The following is a 19,694-nucleotide window of genomic DNA, read 5'->3' as shown; positions in this document are numbered from 1 at the left end:
CCCAAAGGCTACAGCGTTGTGTAGGGATCTAATATGGATGACTCCAACATGAAGGGGCCCTCTAATATATTTAGAATATGTTAGACAGTTGCAAAGAGGGCAGGGCTCCTACACCTTCAATAGCTGTGTAGCTTCATTACAAGCCAGATTCCAGCTGGACATCAGGAAAAACTTCCTGACTGTTAGAGCAGTACGACAATGGAACCAATTACCTAGGGAGGTTGTGGACTCTCTCACACTAGAGGCATTCAAGAGGCAGCTGGACAGATATCTGTCAGGGGTGCTTTAAGGTGGATTCTGGCATTGCGCAGGGGGTTGGACTCAATGGCCTTATAGGCCCCTTCCAACCCTAGTATTCTATGATTCTATTCTAATCCATGCCTGGTGAAACTCCACCTTCTAAACAGCTATTAAAGGTGCACACCCCATTGTAGAAGGTAACTGTGCACAATGAATCCCACTTCTGGATCAATGGCATGCTCTTGTAGATAATGGATAAGACCACAAGCTCAACTCAACTATGAATTTGCTGGATGTTTTAAGGCAGACCTCAGGCTCATTTCTTTAAGAAGGCATGATAATACTGTCCTACTTTACAGGGTTCTTGCTAGTATATTTGAGGTGCATTTAGCACTTAGGACCTGTATAAATGTGAATGATTCACTTTTATTAATAGAAATATTTAATTTAGAATTCTTTATAATCATTCTGAACAATTTTGAATGCAATGTAATTTTGTCTTTCTACATGAAGGGCTGTGGGACTGGATTCTCAGAAATCTGTATTTCTTCCAACAATATAAAATGCCATTGTACTTCTATGCTCTGCATAGAAACTTAGATGTGACTAGGTGTGCTTTCTTTTTTGTGTGTCTGTCCCATTCACATATAAAAACTTAAGACCTACGATAGACCAAAGACCCATCTAGTCGAGCCTTCTGTTTGCACAGTGGCCAACCAGATGCACAGGGCAATGGGAAGAGCTTACTTTACATATAAATGTGGCAATGGGAGGAGCTTACTTTACATATAAATGTGGCAATGGGAGGAGCTTACTTCAGCAGTAAAAAGAATGCACGATAGAGTTGCAGTGAAAACTCTTCCCTCCCTCACCTTACTTCCCCTCAGTCTGTTGTTTCAAGCTCATTTCCCAGGTCTAGTATTAAGAGCCAGACACAGAGAACAGTGTCTGAAGACATTGTAAACAACTGCGGAAAAGTGGAGGATTCAGCACCTCTTCTGCACACTGCCTGTACTGTTAAAAGAGAAACAATCAATCAAACACAAAACACATTTCCAGTTCCTTGCTTTCTGTATGAACAAGGAGGATTGGACCTAAAAAAACCATTGATAATCGTTATGTAGTCTGTGAAACAAACACACACTCATGAAAAATATATTCCATGTTATTGTTGCTGGATCCCAAGAGCAATTCCTTCTGCATTACATTGCAATCAGCAGCTTGCCCTTGTCTTTAAATAAACATTTTTTTAAAAAAAAGTAAACATATATAGAAATAATAATAATAATATATACATGCCTATATACTTTTAAAAATAAATAAAAATAAACTCATGGATAATGAATGTGTGAAGGAGGTATGTAGAACACATGGGCTAGGCCTGCAGCCTAGAAACTGATGCGTACCCTGGACACATCCCTTTCTGCTGCATACTGAGTACAGAAGACTTGAGGGGAATGAAACAGTAGAGATACCTTGCATTTTGTTGTTGTCGTTATCATTATTATTATTATTATTACCCGCCTCTCCCTCTAGATGAAGGCGGGGAACAACACCCTGAGGAAGGATCCAAGGGTCCGAAATGCATCAGATTTTATAATAAATAACACTCTCTGTTCTACCCCTTTGTCCTGGCAGGTCCTTGTGGGACGGGGGCTCCAATGCTCACATTAACTTCTCCACCAAGGACTTTTCCAATTTTGTTCTACATATGCCCAAAGGACATATGTAAAACTCCCCAATTTCTGACATCCCAAATTCACATTAAAAGGAGCTACACGTATCTAATACAAAACATTAAAAAAATGATGTCCATATGTGCTGTGATTCTGTACATAGCATTGAAGTTGTAATTACTGTTAATTTCAGTTGGATGTCAGTTATTACCATTGCGTGCAGGTCTTGAAGTGTAAGTCTACATGGAAGATGATTCACAGCATTGATTTTCTTCTTGTTAATTAGAAATGGATTGCGGGCATCATACACATCTTAACACATCAAAAACCTCTGAATTTCTTGTAGTTCATTCTGCGATCCTCAAAAAGTATCCATAATGATTGAAAATCTAGCCATTTTGAGCCTGAGTCCATTTCTCATTGCTATCTTTAACTTCATGTATGCAGTGTGCTTCAGAAGGAACACTTAAAAGAGACTATTGTTTCACACATTGGTCTCAAGGCATGGAATAGGCCTGAAGGTTGCTTCAATCTTTTCCAGGAGTATAAAATCATATCTACATAGCTGAATCCTGGAAAGAAAGAAGGGAGATAATATGCCATTAACAGAAAGGCAACATATTCTATTTTTATTTATATATTATATTATATGAAGGTTCATACATAAATTGTATGCATCCATCCCTATATTCCACCATGACCTTTAAGATCAATTGAGAGTGTTCTTTTAAATACACCAACTATATGTCAAGAATGTCGAGGGAGACATTTCCAGTAGTTACCTCTCAACATTTGAATTCTCTATTTTATCCTATTTTTCCTCACTCCGGGACACCAAAAGCTAATTTAAATCAAGTTATGTTGTACTACTTTCAGAAGAAGTACAACTCACCAAAGCAAGACTGTAAACTGGTTTGAAAGGTAAGAAAAAGGAGGGTTGTTGTTTTTACACTAACGTTGAATCTGGGGAAGACCTTATAGACGTTTAGTTCTGTGAAAAGCATGTGTGGCAAAACAGCCAATACAAATGTTTTATTTATTTATTTACTGTGGCATTTATATACTGCTGAGTATATTAAAGTGCAATATTAAACACCTTTCTTTTCATTCTTCCATTGAGGGTTCCTCCTTATTTCTCTTTCTCTCTGGTTTCAAAGCACACAGAGAAAAAGAGCAGTCTTACCATGTGGGACCCTTTCTGAAGACCATTTTGCCATATGAATTAGGGAAATGGAGTCAGATTGCATTAACTCTTCCTCCAGGGCTTCTCACATTCCTACTTGATACTGTTGGCATGTCACAAATTAATATAATTTTTGGAGCATTACTCTCTCGTGCCTGTACACTTCCTTATCTATTTTTGTTCTAATTTAATTAACACTTAGAGCTTGGTTAAGTACTCTTGTTTTTAACATATCTCTGAGTGTTTATGTAATTATAATAATTACGAATAACTGCAGAAGCCATATGTGTGTTCACATCAACTCCACATATTTTACCAAACTGCAAGATGCAATTATGCAATTACAGCCTATGATTGTATAATAGGAAACTCTATGCAATGTAATAATTCAATTGTCATCTAAGTAAAACTTGCAGGACTGTAGACAAGCCAAAAACTACACAAGAAAACAATGTGAAGCGCTCTCTCTCTCTCTCTCTCTCTCTCTCTCTATATATATATATATATATATGGAGCCAATATGAAACATATACAAGAATAAGGATGTCAGGGAAATCAGCAATGGAATCAAATGAGTTCAGATTTCTATAAATCTGATCCATGGATTCCGCAGCAGACTGGTTTTCCTGACTAACATGGATTCTACAGACCATTTTTAAAAAAAAACACTTTCTGGAATTTTACGCCAATTTAACCGTAGAAATAGAAGTAAAACTTGGCAGACACCATTATAAATACACACAGAGACAACAAGACAACTCTGGAGGTCTTGAACCTAGCAACTAGTCTTCCCTCAGCCTGCCTCAGTTTTAATGTGGTCTTTTTAAACAGCATCCCTGTCAACACTATTCTCATGACACTTCTTTTGAGCAGAAGAAGTTGATGGCCTAGTGTTGTTCAACAATCTTTTCCTAAGGATTGTTGTAAGGATTTGTAAGGATTTCTTCTGTACCTCAAAACAAAGTTATGTCTCATACAATGCAATGGTAGACACCCCAGGCTACTTATAACACTTGCTTTACTGATTATCACATTCAGGGCAATATAAATATTTCCACCCAGAATATCCCAAATCAAGTAATCAATGCTTACCTTTCCGAATTTGAGAGAGATTTTATACTCATTTGAAGGATCCTAAGCTTGTACTTTGGGCCTATTATATTCCCTGTAGAAAACGTCAAGGCAATTTTTGATATACTGTGGAAATCCAAGTAAAATCCAACCAATATCTTGGCTTGTTTATACTGGCGAAATGTGGTTGCTTCACTAAAGAGAAACCAAAATGTATTGATACATTGACACCCAGATTCCCTGATGCATGCAGTACATTTATAATAATGCCACTGTTGACTGGTCTATGAAGATCATCCTATTATAGGTCCACACAGCTTGTGGCTCAGCAAAGCAGCTAGTTGACAGCCCTTCTCTTGTTGCAAGTCTAGGCAATGGGATAGCCAGATGGCCTCTTTTTTTCCTGGATGGTTCTGTATTTTAAGGTTCTGTCTGGGATATGCCCAGTTTCCAAAAGATTACTCTAAAAACCTGGAATTCATGGATACTGTGGAAGTGTGTGCTGCTTTGTTCTCTCCCCCCCCCCCCACTCACAGTAGAGCCCACAACCAGCCAGTTTCAAGTTGCTGCAGTATTGCACTAGGGCAGCGCTGTTTTATCTTGGTGGCTGTGTGGCAGCTGTGTACCACCGAGGCTGGCTCGAAGCAAGAGGAATGCCAGGAAAAGGAAGGTGGAGGAAGAAGAGGAGCGAGCATCTCGAGCAGTGAGCCTCTACCTATTGTAAATCCCTCTTCTTTCTGAGCATTGAGAGCTGTCTGACTCATGTAAGGCTGCTGCAACCCGCCAGGACCCACTCCCCATGCCAGCTACAGAAGTTGGGAAGAAGCAGACCACCCCAAGCACTAGCAGTGCATTCAGGTGCCATGGCCAGTGAGGAGTGGTCATGGCTGCAGCAGCCTGGGATGCTTTAAAATGATGCTATTCAGGAGTGGGGCAAGGTGAGTGGGACTAATAGCGCAGTAGAGATGGAGAGTGAAGTGCAGTTGCTCTGAGTGGAAGAAAAGTGTGTATGTTGTGGAAGGAAAAGGGAGGGGAGGGTGGAGGTAGAGCCATCGGGGGTGGATGGGGGAAAGTGAACGCCCATGAAATTGCCCCAGGAAGGGGAAAGAAAGGGGAAAATGGCTGGGAGACATTCTATCTTTCTGGAGCTAAAGATGCAAGAACGATGGGATAAACACAACTAGAACCAAACAAATAGATCCATTTATTAGACTAATTATAGCATTGATGAGCCGAGTCCAGTTTTCTTCAGACTGGTACTTTTATCACCACATCACAATAATAAAAGATAAAAATGGCAGTACTCCGATACATAGTATTTTTATTTTGTGGTGTTTCTGTGTTATTTATTTTCAAAGTGACACTCCAACCCAAAAGTCATTTACAGAAAAATAAGTATCACAGATCTTAATGAACCTGAGTTCCAAGTTAGGCGTACTTATAATCATAGCAGAAGTCTGCCTGGTATTAAGAAAAGGTCAAGTAAAATAATAAAACTTACCTCTTAATTTTGGACTCTGCTGTATTTCCTGCATTATCTGTTATTTTGATATTTATGAAACCTCTGCTAGTGTTTTTGTTCCAGGTAATAATATCCACAGCATAATGATACACTAGTGGAAGAGAGGGAGGAAAGAAAGATAAATGAATACAATTTTGCATTGTATTACTCATATTATACTCAACAGAATGCAGACTCAGCTATCCTTCCTACCAATTGTTGCATCCACAGAGCAACAACATGGGCTCTCATAATAAGGTGCCAGGCTGCTTCCAGTTTATCTAAACTCAGAATTAAAAATTATCAGCTGTCCATGTATCTCCCCATCTCCAAAGCCAAAGTGCCAAATGCCTTTAACACTCCCTCTGTCCCTTCCTGCAGGGTCACATTCCAAAGGCTTGAGAAAAATTCCAGACTATGAAAACCTATTAAAGCCCCTTTTCTGCATCCCTGATGACCCATCAAGTTTGCAACACACACACACACCAACCATAGCATTAGGCCCATTCATGCTCATTGAGACAGCCAAACTCATAACATTATGTTTGCAGCATTGTGCTGCTGTAATATTGCAGGCCACTCTAGTGCCTTTTGGATCTTTGACAGCATTATATTCGATGGAATTAAAATTATAATATTCTGCTTGTGTTATTGTAATGTTTTATGTCTACTATGCAAGAGGCTCCAGGAAGGAACAGTTCTATATAAAGGAGATATTCCCTTTGGTCATGCGGACAAGCAAAACCAGTGGTGGTGGTGCTGGCATTCACATCTTCCCTGCTTGAGACACCATGCAGCTTCCAAGAATTGGACAGATGGATGAATGCACATGTTTAATTCTCAAATTTAAAAAACCCACAAAAATGTGACTATTGGAAAGTGACATTGACATACATCTCAGGTCATAGGTCTTATGATGCATGTTAGTAAAGCTTTGGCTAACTTGCCCATCTTTCATTATACTTTTGTTCTTGAAATTCATCTTTTCATGATTATCCAGTGCAAATCCAGCTCTTTGCATTCTGTTATCAGCTCATTTCTCATCTTTTCCTGGGTTGACCACAGATAATTTCCTGCATTTAGCATCTCCCCACCCTCTTCCTGCCACATAGATCTTTTGAGCACAATAGTATTTCCTAAATGAAACAGCAATAAAGAACGAAGTCTAATCAAGAATGTGCCAGGTTATCTGGGCACAGGGTTTTGTTTTTTTCATAGCACTGCTAGATAATGAAACCTGTGGTAAATTTAAGGAGAATGGTTAATCACTTACTGCAGAATGGCTCTTCATCTGATGTGTCAAAGTAAGCTGTAGTCACCGGAGGGTTCTTTTCAATTAAATAGTCCTTCCATTTATCAGCATAATAACCTGAAATTTAAATTGGACCGCGTTCAACAGAAAATTAACAAACAAAAGGAAGATAAAATCCTGAAGATATTTTTTTGTTTTATAATGTTCTGGGAAATTAAAACTGATATCAAGTCAGAAGAACCTATGAATGCTAAGTTCCACCACAGTCAGTAGGTTATGCACAGGAAACCAGATGAGTTTGCAACCTATATATACACATTCATTATTTTCTGTTTGAAGTTACTATCAGTCATCTGGTTTTAACTGATTTACCAGGATCCAAAGGTAGCTGCAGACACTGCCCTCATTTGGAAAGCTTCTTCTTTGGCTCATTCCCCATACCACTCACATATTCAGAGATGTAAATGAATTGTGATTGAGAAGTAATTAAAGGTTTCTGTATGTCTGCTGTTCACCCATTTTCCCATCATTTCAGTAATGGATGTTATGTATTTGATAGCTCTGTTGTTCTAACTATATGTAGTATTGTATAATAGTACAGTAAAATTTCAAGTTAGTATGTGTTGTAATGATCTGTGGACAGAGCAATAAACATTTTCTGTGTACTTTTATTCCAGGAATGCTGTCTTAATAAACCACAATGTGAACAAGCAGTAGGCTGGGGCATGTGGCATTTGCTCCTGACCCCCTTTGTGTGAGTGGGTAAGCAAACCTGGAACAGATAGCTTGATGTTACATCGAAACCTGGGATTATGGTTAATTGCACCCAAACAAGCCAGGGACTTAAACCAGCTTTAAAACATGGTTTGTAGTTGGCTTAGGTATTCTGGGTGATTTGGATGCACTGAACGTAATGTGAAACTATCCCTTCTTGATTGGTCTACCGACATGCACAAAGGGAGAAGTAAAGTGAGAGCAAACAGGCTATATGTACCAGTGCACTACTCATTCATATCAGGGTTTATGAAGCCAGAATTTCTGACTTAAAATGATGTGCAAATGTGGCCAGTGTATGCACTGGCACATGCCCAATAATGAACTGCAAAGGACAGAACAAGCATGGACAGCTCTTTGATCAAGCTCTGAAAATCCCTGAATGAAAATTTGGGGATGCACTATAATGTGCTTTATCTCCCCTTCCAGCTTCTAAACTCAGCCTGGAAGCTGTGTGTGGGTGTGGGGGGGGGGGATGAACAGGATCCAGGACTGCCTTCCTGGGGTGGCCTCTCCTTGCAAAGCAGGGACACTGCTGGAAGCCAATGGTGGAGGCCATCTGACAATTTCAATACCATGCCATGTAGGACTTCTAGAATGCAGATTGCCAAAGTATGTCCACACAGAGTGGACATTCAGCATGACCAAAAGACACACATTCAAAGTCACCTCCTATTTCAGTGGGATGCTAAATCCACCCTGGGTTTTAATCAGAACACTAATGGAGCTATTAAAGGTGCTGAACCCTGGGTTCAGAACTTGGGATAGCTCCTTTAGAGTTCTGGCTAGTTCTGACTGTAACCCAGAGTGCATTCACCACCCCACTGAAATACACTCCCCCAGCCTCCATGGAATGTGCACCATCAGTTGCATTTGATCTTGAGTTTCTGTAACTAAGTTACTTTTTACTCAATAAACATCTTGTTAAATGTTTTGCTTTTCATGTTGATTTAAAAGAAATCCACTTGTTATCAGCTGTTGTGCTTTTAAATACTTTCAAAATTCTGCCTCTCAGAACTTTTCACTCTGCACTCACTGGTGCTAATAGAGAACTATAAAGAAATGTAAGTTTCACATTGGGAAATAAAGCCAAGTTTTTTTCTTTATCAAATCCTTTAAACTTGCACTCGCAGCACTCACACAGCTCAAAACAGGCTAACAACCATACAGAAGTTTTACTCAGCCTGCAGGGAGTTACACTTTATACTTAAACTTTTAACTCTAAAGAATTTAAGTTATATAAAATCTAGATGGCCTTTGCAAAATAAACAAACATCAGGGCAAACATGATACATTTGACCAGTTCCCCACAAATTAATGTCACTTATGATCAGTGGAATATTTCATGGGGTAGGTTTAAAACAATGATTACCTTGCCACATTAAAATTGACTTAGTGTTGAATTCTCTGATTCTGTATATTTACTTTTAGGGAGTACACATTTGCTCTTAATTAGCCAAATAGTCTTTCATTTAAGCTATGTAATCAGCAAAATGGAAAGCTAATATTGCATTAACTGTGTTTCGGGGATGTGGGACTTCATATTAATTCAGGACACCATTCTGCCCTGAGACCAGGTACTGGGAATTGCAATAGTGGGATGGTCTCCTTCTTGTTCATACTTAATGGCACCCATAAATCATATTTATTGGAAGACTAGGGAAATAAGGAGCTTCTTAGTATTTAGATTTTTTTAATAAATAAAAAGCCTAAAGCAGCAAATGTAACTGTGTCTATCTCAGCCCTATGAGAAATCTAATAATTATGTAACATAAAGTCAGTTGCATAATGCATCTCTAAAGGCATAACATGGCCAAAAAGAGTTCTGGAAGCCTGAAGACATGTGTGTGCGTGTGTGTTATCCTGATGAGAAGGCCTCTGAGAAAGACAGAAGCATGGTATTGTGTGATCAACAGTTGACAAATAAAACATCTGGTGTTTTCATAAACTGGATCATTGTCTTCTCTGGAGAATGATTTGTCTAGCTGAGCTGTTGGAGTAGGAGACAAAGCTACATAACTATATTATATTATTTGATCCCATAAATCATCATTCAAGGTTGGCAGCTAAGCCAACTACCTACTCATACCGGGAGTCATTTTGGCGATGTGGGACCTTGTTCTTCCTTGCTCAGATTGCAGCACACTACAATAAAGATAACGTGGATTAATGTGTAGGATGTTTAATGTATGGAATTACATTTATGGAGGATCAGCATTACAGGTTAGACTAGATCTTCAGAACCTGGCAACCTTATGGTTCTATGATCCTTTTTAAAAAGATATCTTGCTAAATAGGCCACCTGGAAGTGGGCTTTCTCCATCATGGTCCTTCCCCTTGGCATGGTGGAGGTGCTAATTGTGGCATGTTTTAGGTGCCAGTTAAACATAACTGGGATGTTTTAGCTGCCATAGACAACAAAGAAGTTAAGGAAGATTAAAAATAACGATTTCATAAGTTGAATAGCAATGTTTAAAAATAATATATACAAATCATTCTATCACATGTGCAAAAATACAATCAATCCATCAAAGAATTCAACAAAGAATGCTCAGTGAAGTTGTTTCCATTGGCCAGATGCGTTTTGACGCAAGGTCTTCCTCAATATTAAGAAAATAATCAGCTTTATTGTGCAGGAACTACACAGTGGGAAGTGACACTTGATTTCGTTTATTTCCTTTACTATTTGAAACCTGTAAAGTCAGTCCCAATAACAACAACAAAAATAGGCCTTGGATCCAACCAGCTTTGGTAGGTCTATTTTATTTTTAAAATATTCTGCTTGTCTAAAACATTACAGTAACAAGAGTTTGCCTTTACCTTGGCCTTTACAAATGTTTGTATTTATGTTTGCATTTGTTCCATAGCTCACAGGCCATTGAGGAAAACCTTGCGTCGAAATGCGTCTGGCCAATGGAAACAACTTCACTGAGCATTCTTTGCTGAATTCTTTGATGGATTGATTGTATTTTTGCACATGTGATAGAATGCTTTGTATATATTATTTTTAAACATTGGTATTCAATTTATAAAATCGTTATTTTTAATCGTCTTCCTTAACTTCTTTGTTGTCTATTGTATTCTGTTAGGTTAAGGGTAACACTTTTTTGTTACAATTGTACATGTTTTAGGTGCCACCCAGGGCATCCCTTTGTGACTGTATTGTGAGTTTGTTGATTGTTATCTGATTTTAAATGGTCTCATTGAGGATATACATTTTAAAAAAATATTTTAAATGTTTTTAACTGGGCTGTTTTGTAAATTCTCTTTTAAATGTTTTGTACTTTAAATTTGTATGCTGTAAATGGCTTCGAGAGGTCTTTCTAGATCAAATTAAGCGGTCTATAAATTTTAATTAATTCAATAAATAACATTCCTGTGAAAGTACTTGACTGATTTGACTAATCTAAGACCTCAGAACAATTACCATGGGATCAGAACACAATTATTGTTTGGAGATATGCAACAATTATGCACAGAAGCCTTTCCTATAAGAATTCGTATGCCTCATATAAGAAATGCTTCCTTTAACAATGGACTTTGTAATACAGGATTGACGAGGCAGTCCACTTGGAACAACTTATCCGTGGCACCTGAAAAGTATTGTTACAGTTAATGGCACAGAACGACTGGTAAATACTGGGTGTTTCCAGATGAGGCTTTTATGGCACTTACACCCTGCCTCATTCACAAAATTTTAGAGGGTCTTCAACTGTTAGCCCTCTTACCACAGATAATCCATTAAGAAAGAAAGAAATGGAATAGCTTCACAATGCCTTGTCATTGGTTCTGCTAGGAGCCTTCTGTCTGAAAGCACCCACTTTCTCAGTGACCCTGTTCAGACAACATGCTAAGCCACAGTGATTAAGCATTTTGAGCTAAACGTTATGGCTTAGGGTGTCATGTGAACTATTCCAAACCATGGTGGCTACATAACCACAGTTTAAACACACTCACTAACCACTTGCTGCAAAAGGGTTAGTGGCCTAACCAAGGCTTAGCATGTTGTCTGAACAGATGCAATGGCAGCTAATGGTTAAGAAACGGAAGGTAATCTCTTCTGCATATTTTCAATGAAGGACATTATTGGAAAGGTAACATCCCTTCCACCTACAGCAGGGGTGGGCAACTTGTGGCTCATTAGTTGATTTGGCCTACAACTCCCCTTATCCCTCACCTTTGGCTATTCTAGCTAGGGCTGATGGGAGTTGTGGTCCAAAATATCTGGCAGGACACAATCTGCTCATATCTGCCCTTCAGCTAAGGCAGGGGTAGGCAACCTTTCAGGGTTGTGAGTACATTTGGCAATTTGATCAACTGTCCCAGGCACCACCACAAAATGGTTGCCATGGGATATGTGGCAAAGAACAAGTAACAAGGTAGAGACGGAATTTGAGACCCAACAAACACACCAATTTCACTCCATCCCAGCTGCTAAGAAAATGTGTGATTTATTTTTTTAAAAAAGTGGGAAGGGAAGGGCACCTTGGTGGGCACCAAAAAAGGTGTCTAGATGCATGTTGGTGCCCCATGGAACTACGTTGCCTATCCCTGAGAAGGGGCTGATGTAAGATATATATACATGAGGGGGGGAGAGAAGCAGTAGTCTTAAAACAGAGACAGGGAAGCAAGGAGCACATAACTTATCTTCAGTATAGAATGACCGTTTGAAACTATCCCTAAGATACTAGTTCCACTTGCAAGAGAATGCATAATTCTTACCCAATACTGGGCATGGAAGTGGGTGGAAAGCCTCACAGCTCACACATTTCCCACTCATAAAATCCTTGTACGAGTCACAAGGGTATGCAGTCACATCACAATTCTGTTTCAAAGATGACATGTACAAAAAAACAGATCTCTGATGGTCACATTTGAAATACTCAGATCCTTCAAGTAAAGAAAGAAACAATGCAATGTTATATAACTTATAAAAATAATACTAATATTAACAGGCTGAGACAGGCTTTTCATCTAAGCATATATGAAAACTTGCAAACTAATGAAGAAGTGGATCTGACCCCAAAAAGAAAAGAAAATCTGTCTGGCAAACATTGCTGCACCAAGCACTAAGCATTGCTATGGACATCTTTCAAAGTGCCCAATCACTTCCACATGGAAGAGCTAAAGCTGAGGAAACCCTCTCTGGATCATTTTATATTTACCTACATGCAGTTCTTTCACATACATTAATATAAACATTATCACTTTTTATTTACATGACATTTATGATAATCAATGCATGATGCCAGAAATGGAATGTTTCACTAAGTTCAAAATCCTACCAATTTCATCTTCAAGTTAATAAACAAGGCATAGAAAAACAAACAAAAAGGTTTTTCTTTTCTGTCCATAAGTGGCATCTGCCACGACACAGACTCTGAACAACAGACCCGGCCGTGGACACTCCCTGCTCAAGCCAAGCACCACCGCTTGATGCTCCTGAGGTGAGGGACAAACACTGCCTTTCTCCAAACTATGTGGAGAAAGGGGTTAAATGGAGAAGGATTTCAATAATAAAATAATGTGCTGTGAATTATACGTGCTAAGGTGAATTTTTGTCAGAGTGGGTGCTAAATGAACAAACTTCAGATGATAAATGCCAAACAGACACGTGGGATTTTTGTGATAGTTAAAACAAAATAATTAAAATTTATTTTAAAAGTTCACAAGCTTTGTTTCAAAATAAAACATTTAAAAACCTTTTTGAAACCTCTCATCCAATCCTTTCACCCATTCACATACACACTTTCCTGTCACACACACATTCACTCTTGAATATTATCAGTATTGTTTATTTTACACAAACTGTCTATCTGCACACCCCACTCAAAAGACACCACTCTCTATACTGAACCTCAAACTCTCCAGAACCCAAGTATTCTACACACAGAGAGCTAAAGCACTAAAGGCTAAAGACTCTAAGAGTACCTAAAAGTCTTCCCTTATATATCACTCCTCACCCCTCCTAAGACATTCTAACTCCACCCACTCAGGTCAACATTCTAAGCACCACAGACTTACCAATTCCAGACATACATTAGGGAACTGACTTGTGGGGCGTAACGCCACAGCATCCCTTGTTAGAAGCGAGAGCACCAAGACAGGCAGGTGAAATCTATATTAAAACTTCAGTTCTGCCATTGGTGCTGTTCCCTTTCACTTCAAAAGTGGGAATGACACCATCAAGGATGCATGTAAAGAATGTCAGTCAGGACACTTTCACATCCTGCCAGGAAATCTGTGTTATCTCACAATGTTAAGACACAATAAGTTAAGTCAAAATGCTTTCCTAATGCTAAGTTATTTGGTAGCAAAATGATTAAATAACTTCACCAGCTGCATCTTGGAAACCCCAAATGATTCCATACCATGACCCTTCCTGATGTTCTTGTGTATTATAATTAATGTATTTACCACCAAGTATTGTTCTGGGACATCCAGGTTGATCAGTTCCTCCATTTGGGTAAAAATCAATGTTTCCCAAGGGTTTCCTGTAACCAAAAGCTAACGAAAATGCAATACATGAGTGAAGGAAAACACAAAAGGTATTTTCGGATAAATGATTTCATGCTTATTAAGCACAAAAAGCCCATCCAAAATATTTGCACCTGTTCCCTTCTTTCAGTTACACATTTGTCAGGATGTTTAAAAAATAATGAAGGAGAAGATGGAGAAAGAGGAAGAGGAGGAGAAGACAGAAAAAGGTGGTACCCAAGATGTCCAAGGTTTGGTCCATCATGGCATAGAATGAGACCTTTTGTGACATAGCACCCACCCTCTGGAACTCTCTACCACTACAAATAACGCAGGTGCTTCTGGATTTTTGGTGCCTACTAAAATCATACACTTTCCAAAAGACATTCCCAGGAAGTTAATGTGGTCTGTGTATCATTTAGAAAACTGTATAATAATTACCATCAATATCAGTGTGAATACAATCAACAAACTGGGCATCAGTGTGATCCAGTCTCTCACTTGGTGACTTTCCTGTAAACGATGGCCCTGCTGGGTCAAGAGCTGGCATGAAAAATAAACATCTTTTATTTAAAAAATAATGACTAGAAGCAGACTATGCTAGGCTAAAACATGTCACTATGTAATAAAAAATGTCCTTTCTTTAAAGCTTAATCAATTCAAGCCACACAAATGGTAGCAGTAAGAGAAAACAAAGTATTCCGAATTAGGGTGACAGACTCTCATTTCTTATTACTGATTAATTTCACATTGATAAGCAAGTCACAGCTGGGATACCTTGAGCCAGCCCTACCATTAGGCAGAGTGAGACAGCTGCATTAGGAAGCAGTTGCTGAGGGGTGGGGGTTGATAGCCCCTCCTGACCATTCCCATCTTCCTGATGGCCTGTCTATCGATCTCACCTAGCCATCTGCTCCCAATGTGTCACAAATAGTGCCATTGGGGAGGCATCTAGGTGACATCATGCATTCCAGCAGGCATCATGCATATGCCTTCGCTGCTCAGCTCATGTGATGATGCACGTTTGTGGTGGAAGTGCTACATTGTAGCCCCCCCTTTTGGGGGGGGGGGAATGAACAACATGCAGGTGTCAGATGGAGCATGCAGTGAGAGGTAGCAACTGTGTGTACCAAGCAGCTTGCTCTATGCCCCCACCCCTAAAGCTAGTTTGCTCTGGTGAGGTGGGGAATGCTGCTCCACTGCCAGTCTAGAAGCAAGGTTCAACTGCCAGGGCAGGCCATTTCTACATGTGGAATGCAGGTTGGATTGATGCCCAGTCTGTAAGTCTTACCTGTAATTCTGCCAATTTGGCCATTGTATGCCTTTCCAACAAATCCAGCTATATGAGCCCCAAGGCTTATTCCAATCATATAAACTGAGTCGAGAGAAGCTCCATTTGCCTGTGGGTAAAAACACACAGATAGAAGATTATCAGAATATGAATGGTAGGGTATTTGGTGTAGTTTGGTAAATATGGTTTAATCCAGGACTTATTCCTCCTCCTCTTCAAACAGCCATGTTTTCATTTGGGAAGGCCAAAGACTTTTCAAGGATGAGACCTTGAGCCATTTGTTTAATAACTTCAGAAGGGAAGTCCTTTGTAGCACAGAACCAACTCTGTTGCTGCTTCTAGAGCAATACCAAGAAATAGTGATATATTCATGCCGAAGTAATCTACAGCAACGTTGACTAACAATTCCTTCTGAGCACTAAGCAATGCAGCCATTATATTCAGAGAAAAAGAATAAATTGTCCTTTTCTTTATGCTATGATTTTTTCTATTAGTTCTTGATTACTATTAGTGATAACAACAGCATCAACAACAACAATAGTGTGTAGGAGAAGGAGAAGAAGAAGAGAGATGTTCTCAGTGAGCATTCAGAAAACACAGTTCCTTCTTAGCTTGCACTGATGTCGTATGAATGCTGATCACATGCACATTATTCTATAGCACCAGCCATGGCAGAGAGCCACTTGGAAACTCAAGTGCCAGCCCTCACCCCACCCCAATAAACACCCAAAGGAACAAGAGAGAGGTTTTGATCAGGAACAACAACTACATAAAATATTTGCAAGAAACAACTGAGAGAATAGACCTAAATAGAAGGCTACTTGTTGGTCTATCCATGTAGCTCACAGCAATCAATGAGACTTCCAACAAGAGCAAGGGTTTAACAGAAATTCTGTGCATGTGCCTACAATGCAACTGGGTTTGCAGTTCATGTAGTTTCACAGTAATCAACCAGAGCTTTAGGCGTCTGGCCTGCTAAATATTGACTGTGCACGCACAGAATATCATTTCAAATCTTGAACCGGAGAAGATATTTGGGGTGGGGTGGCTTTACTTGTAATAGATCTGAACAATATGAGCTGCATAAATTTGTATCCTGGGTAATGTACTTTGGCAAACACTAACCTTAGACACATGGCAGCTACTTTGTATTTTATTGCACTGTGACTCCGAACTTATGGCAAGCTGTTCCTATCATAGACTACCATAGGTAGGAAGCTGCCATATACCAAACCAGTTTGTTAGTCAAGCTATACAGCTATGTTTTGTCTACCCTGACTGCCAATAGATCTCCAGGGAGTTAAACAGGAATTTTTCCCTGCCCTGGCTGGAAAAGCCAGGGATTGAATCTGGGACCTTTTGTATACAAAGCACATGCTCTATGACTGAGCTACAGCCCTTCCAGATTAGACTGTTTTCCTGCCATTCTAAAGCTATCCAAATTACACATGACAGACATGGCAGGAGTACCAGGAGATTGGAATCATTGCATAATCAAACAAAAAGCGGCCATCACATGATGTTTGTGGCATTAGCTCTTAGGGTTGTTTCACACTATTTTTCATTTTCTATATAGAAAGGAATTTCATCTAGGAAAAAAATATGAACGCTATGAAAGGTCAAGTTTGAGAAGCATACTTATGTACCTTTTACTCTGTGTCCATGTCCTGGGAAGATACGATTTGCCATGGCCTCCTCACATAAGTACACTCCACTTATACATCGGAAAATATACAACTGTGCAAGTATTGCAGGTGACAGTCTGCATATCACACATCACATTATACCCTCAGGCTGTGTACATTTCCCAAGAATGAATGTCACCAGTATAAAATAAGTAAACTGGGCTAGATGGGATAATAAGAACATTCTTATGATCTCTAATATCTGTGATGTACATGACTTCCTTACCAACATTTGGTCAATCACGTTTTTCAAGATTTTTACTACTTCCTTAGCTCTGGAAACAGCCTTAGGATAAATCACTGTTGTGGCACCCTGATTCCAATCTACTATTATGACGTTGGCGTCCCCTTTTTTGAGCAGAAGATCTTTAATGTTGGTAATCCATATTGGTGGAGAACCTGTAAATCTGTAACCATGGATAATGAAAATAGCTTTCTTGGACACATTGAGGTATGTAGAACCTGTTAGGTTGCGTTCATTGAGCTTCTCAGCACAGTCCTTGTTTCTTTCTGTGTACAAAAGCAGGTGCACTTTCAGATCTGTACCGATTATGGCATCACCCAGGCTAAGATCAGTAAATACAGGGCATTCTTGTCCCATATCTGAAACATGAAATAAGGGAGAAAAGAAAGACTTTGTCAGTTAGGTAATTTAAACATACACAAACACATTTTATTCACCTTTTCTACAAAGCACCAAGGGGAGCCTGCATGAGAAGATTATCATGATTTTCTTCAAGACAGACCAGTCAAGAGCTTAGACTCAGAATTAGTGACTTCCCAAAGTCACTCAGCAAATTACATGTCTAAGAAAGGATTTCAACCCATAGCTAACTGGTCTGGGTGTCCTCCCCCCACCCCAACACACACATCTGTTATAACACTGGCTTAATTTTCTTCCTTATTTTCACAACATTACCACAGATTTGACCATTATGAATTGCTAGTTTATTCTTCTGCTTTGTATCTAAAAATGTGCTTACAATTACTGACCTTCAGACAAGTGAACTCTGTCAGACAGCACTGTTGCAGAGAAGCAAACTTCCTACCTGCCTACGCTGTGCTAGCTTTTGGTAGAAAGGGTGTATTTTTCTAGTTCGAATGTTTGTTTTCACTAGACTGTTTGGCTTCCACCTCTTCTCCCCTCCCTTTCTGTGATAAAATGTTCCTGTTGTGTCAAAGATCATCTCTTTAGGCTGAAAATACTTTCTGTGTAACTTGCTAGTGGCAAAAATACATTTGGGCACATATAACTTTAAAAGGTTACCATAACACTGCAAATTGCGTTGTTTCACTGTATTATATAAGTCAATACCAAGCACAAAATCTCACACTGGTCTTCATTTAACTGTATGTGTCCAATGCAGCAAGATGTTTTTATAGACAGAATTACATGAATGGTTAACAGGAGAAGTAAATCATTACTAGCTACGTGTTTATAACATGCTTAGGCTGCTGCAATTCTATGTACACTTTCTTGAGAGTAAGTTCCATTATTACATTCAGTGCAACGTGTTTTGATTAAACATACCTCAGAATCAGGGTGTTAAATTTTTAAGTCATATGAACGTAGGAAGGCACTTTATATCAACTCAGACCATTGGTCCATCCAGCCCAGTAATGGGCTGACTTTCTAAGGTAAGATCTTTTTCACTGGATATGGCCAGGGATGGAACCTGGGATCTTCTGCATTTCACTGAGCCAGGACTCTATAGCTACTCTATTACATCTCAATAATAAGAGTCGTCGTCCCCCACCAGTTCATACCGCACAAAATCAATCTAGGTGAATATTTTGTACAGCGTACCAAAAATAAAGTATATTTGTTTTGCACAAAAGAGAAGACCTTTGTACTATATTTGAAAGGATCACATTCATCCAACTAGCATTTAGAATCATGACTCACACAGTGGAGGTTAGTCCATTTCAAACATGTACACTACCTTTCCTCTGTTAGAACAACACAAAAACAAAACAAGAAGAGCTTTTAAACGGCTACCTTACCTGTTCTCACACAACATGCCATGAAAAAGGTGAAGAAACACAACCCCAACATTGGTAATCTTTGAAAAGCAGCTTATAACATCCACATCCGAGAGGATGGTGAGGTTTGCTTCTGTCATGCAGGGACTTTCACTTCAGCGTACTCCAATTAAACTTCACTGATAAAATAGGTGCGGTGCATAGAAGGAAGTACTTGGTAGAGTGAAACCCAATCTTTATGCTTTTGCAATCCGTGGCCCCTCCTTTCCAACTTAAATAGGCGAGGCAGTTTCAGTTTCTTCAGAGTTGCTGCATCTTTTAAATCACAGGAACTCGTTCCCTCTGACTTCCTAGAACCTGGTTTTACATGAATTTTCCGAACCGTTCCTATGGTGGCATGCAATGGGAACAGTTCTGTGCCAGCTCTGTAGAATTTAGAGAGGAAACAAAATATATCACATGCTTTCCCTTCAGCCCCAGAAGAAGAAAAGTGTGGAGAAAACCTTTTACTTGGTTTCTTAAAAGTCTGCTGAACATCTAGAACATTATAAACATCAAAAA

At 39.2% G+C, this 19,694-nt stretch overlaps 1 protein-coding gene across 1 annotated transcript; it reads right to left on the bottom strand.

Moving 5' to 3' along the window:
- Nucleotides 1-1,449: 1,449 nt before the first annotated feature.
- Nucleotides 1,450-19,414, bottom strand: LIPI (lipase I). The gene is made up of 10 exons (XM_063127594.1): nucleotides 19,155-19,414; nucleotides 17,377-17,753; nucleotides 15,466-15,574; nucleotides 14,616-14,717; nucleotides 14,115-14,204; nucleotides 12,420-12,587; nucleotides 6,945-7,040; nucleotides 5,672-5,783; nucleotides 4,192-4,365; nucleotides 1,450-2,488 (listed from the first exon to the last, which is right to left on the bottom strand). Exons 1-10 carry the CDS (start codon nucleotides 19,204-19,206, stop codon nucleotides 2,401-2,403), a joined length of 1,368 nt encoding a protein of 455 aa, XP_062983664.1. The 5' UTR covers nucleotides 19,207-19,414; the 3' UTR covers nucleotides 1,450-2,400.
- Nucleotides 19,415-19,694: the final 280 nt, after the last annotated feature.

The sequence above is a fragment of the Elgaria multicarinata genome, chromosome 5 (assembly GCF_023053635.1).
Source record: "Elgaria multicarinata webbii isolate HBS135686 ecotype San Diego chromosome 5, rElgMul1.1.pri, whole genome shotgun sequence".
NCBI lineage: Eukaryota > Metazoa > Chordata > Lepidosauria > Squamata > Anguidae > Elgaria > Elgaria multicarinata.
The sequence above is the reverse complement of the archived record's forward strand: the minus strand, read 5'-3'. Positions and strand labels throughout refer to the sequence as shown.

What these genes read in the sequence shown, in the direction of transcription:
- LIPI (XM_063127594.1), bottom strand. Translation starts at nt 19,206, where the DNA reads ATGTTGGGGTTGTGTTTCTTCACCTTTTTCATGGCATGTTGTGTGAGA. An exon ending in ACGTGATTGACCAAATGTTG is followed by an intron (nt 15,575 to 17,376) that starts GTAAGGAAGTCA and finishes TTTTACCCACAG; the next exon opens with GCAAATGGAGCTTCTCTCGA. An exon ending in ACTTCCATGCCCAGTATTGG is followed by an intron (nt 7,041 to 12,419) that starts GTAAGAATTATG and finishes TTTAAATTTCAG; the next exon opens with GTTATTATGCTGATAAATGG.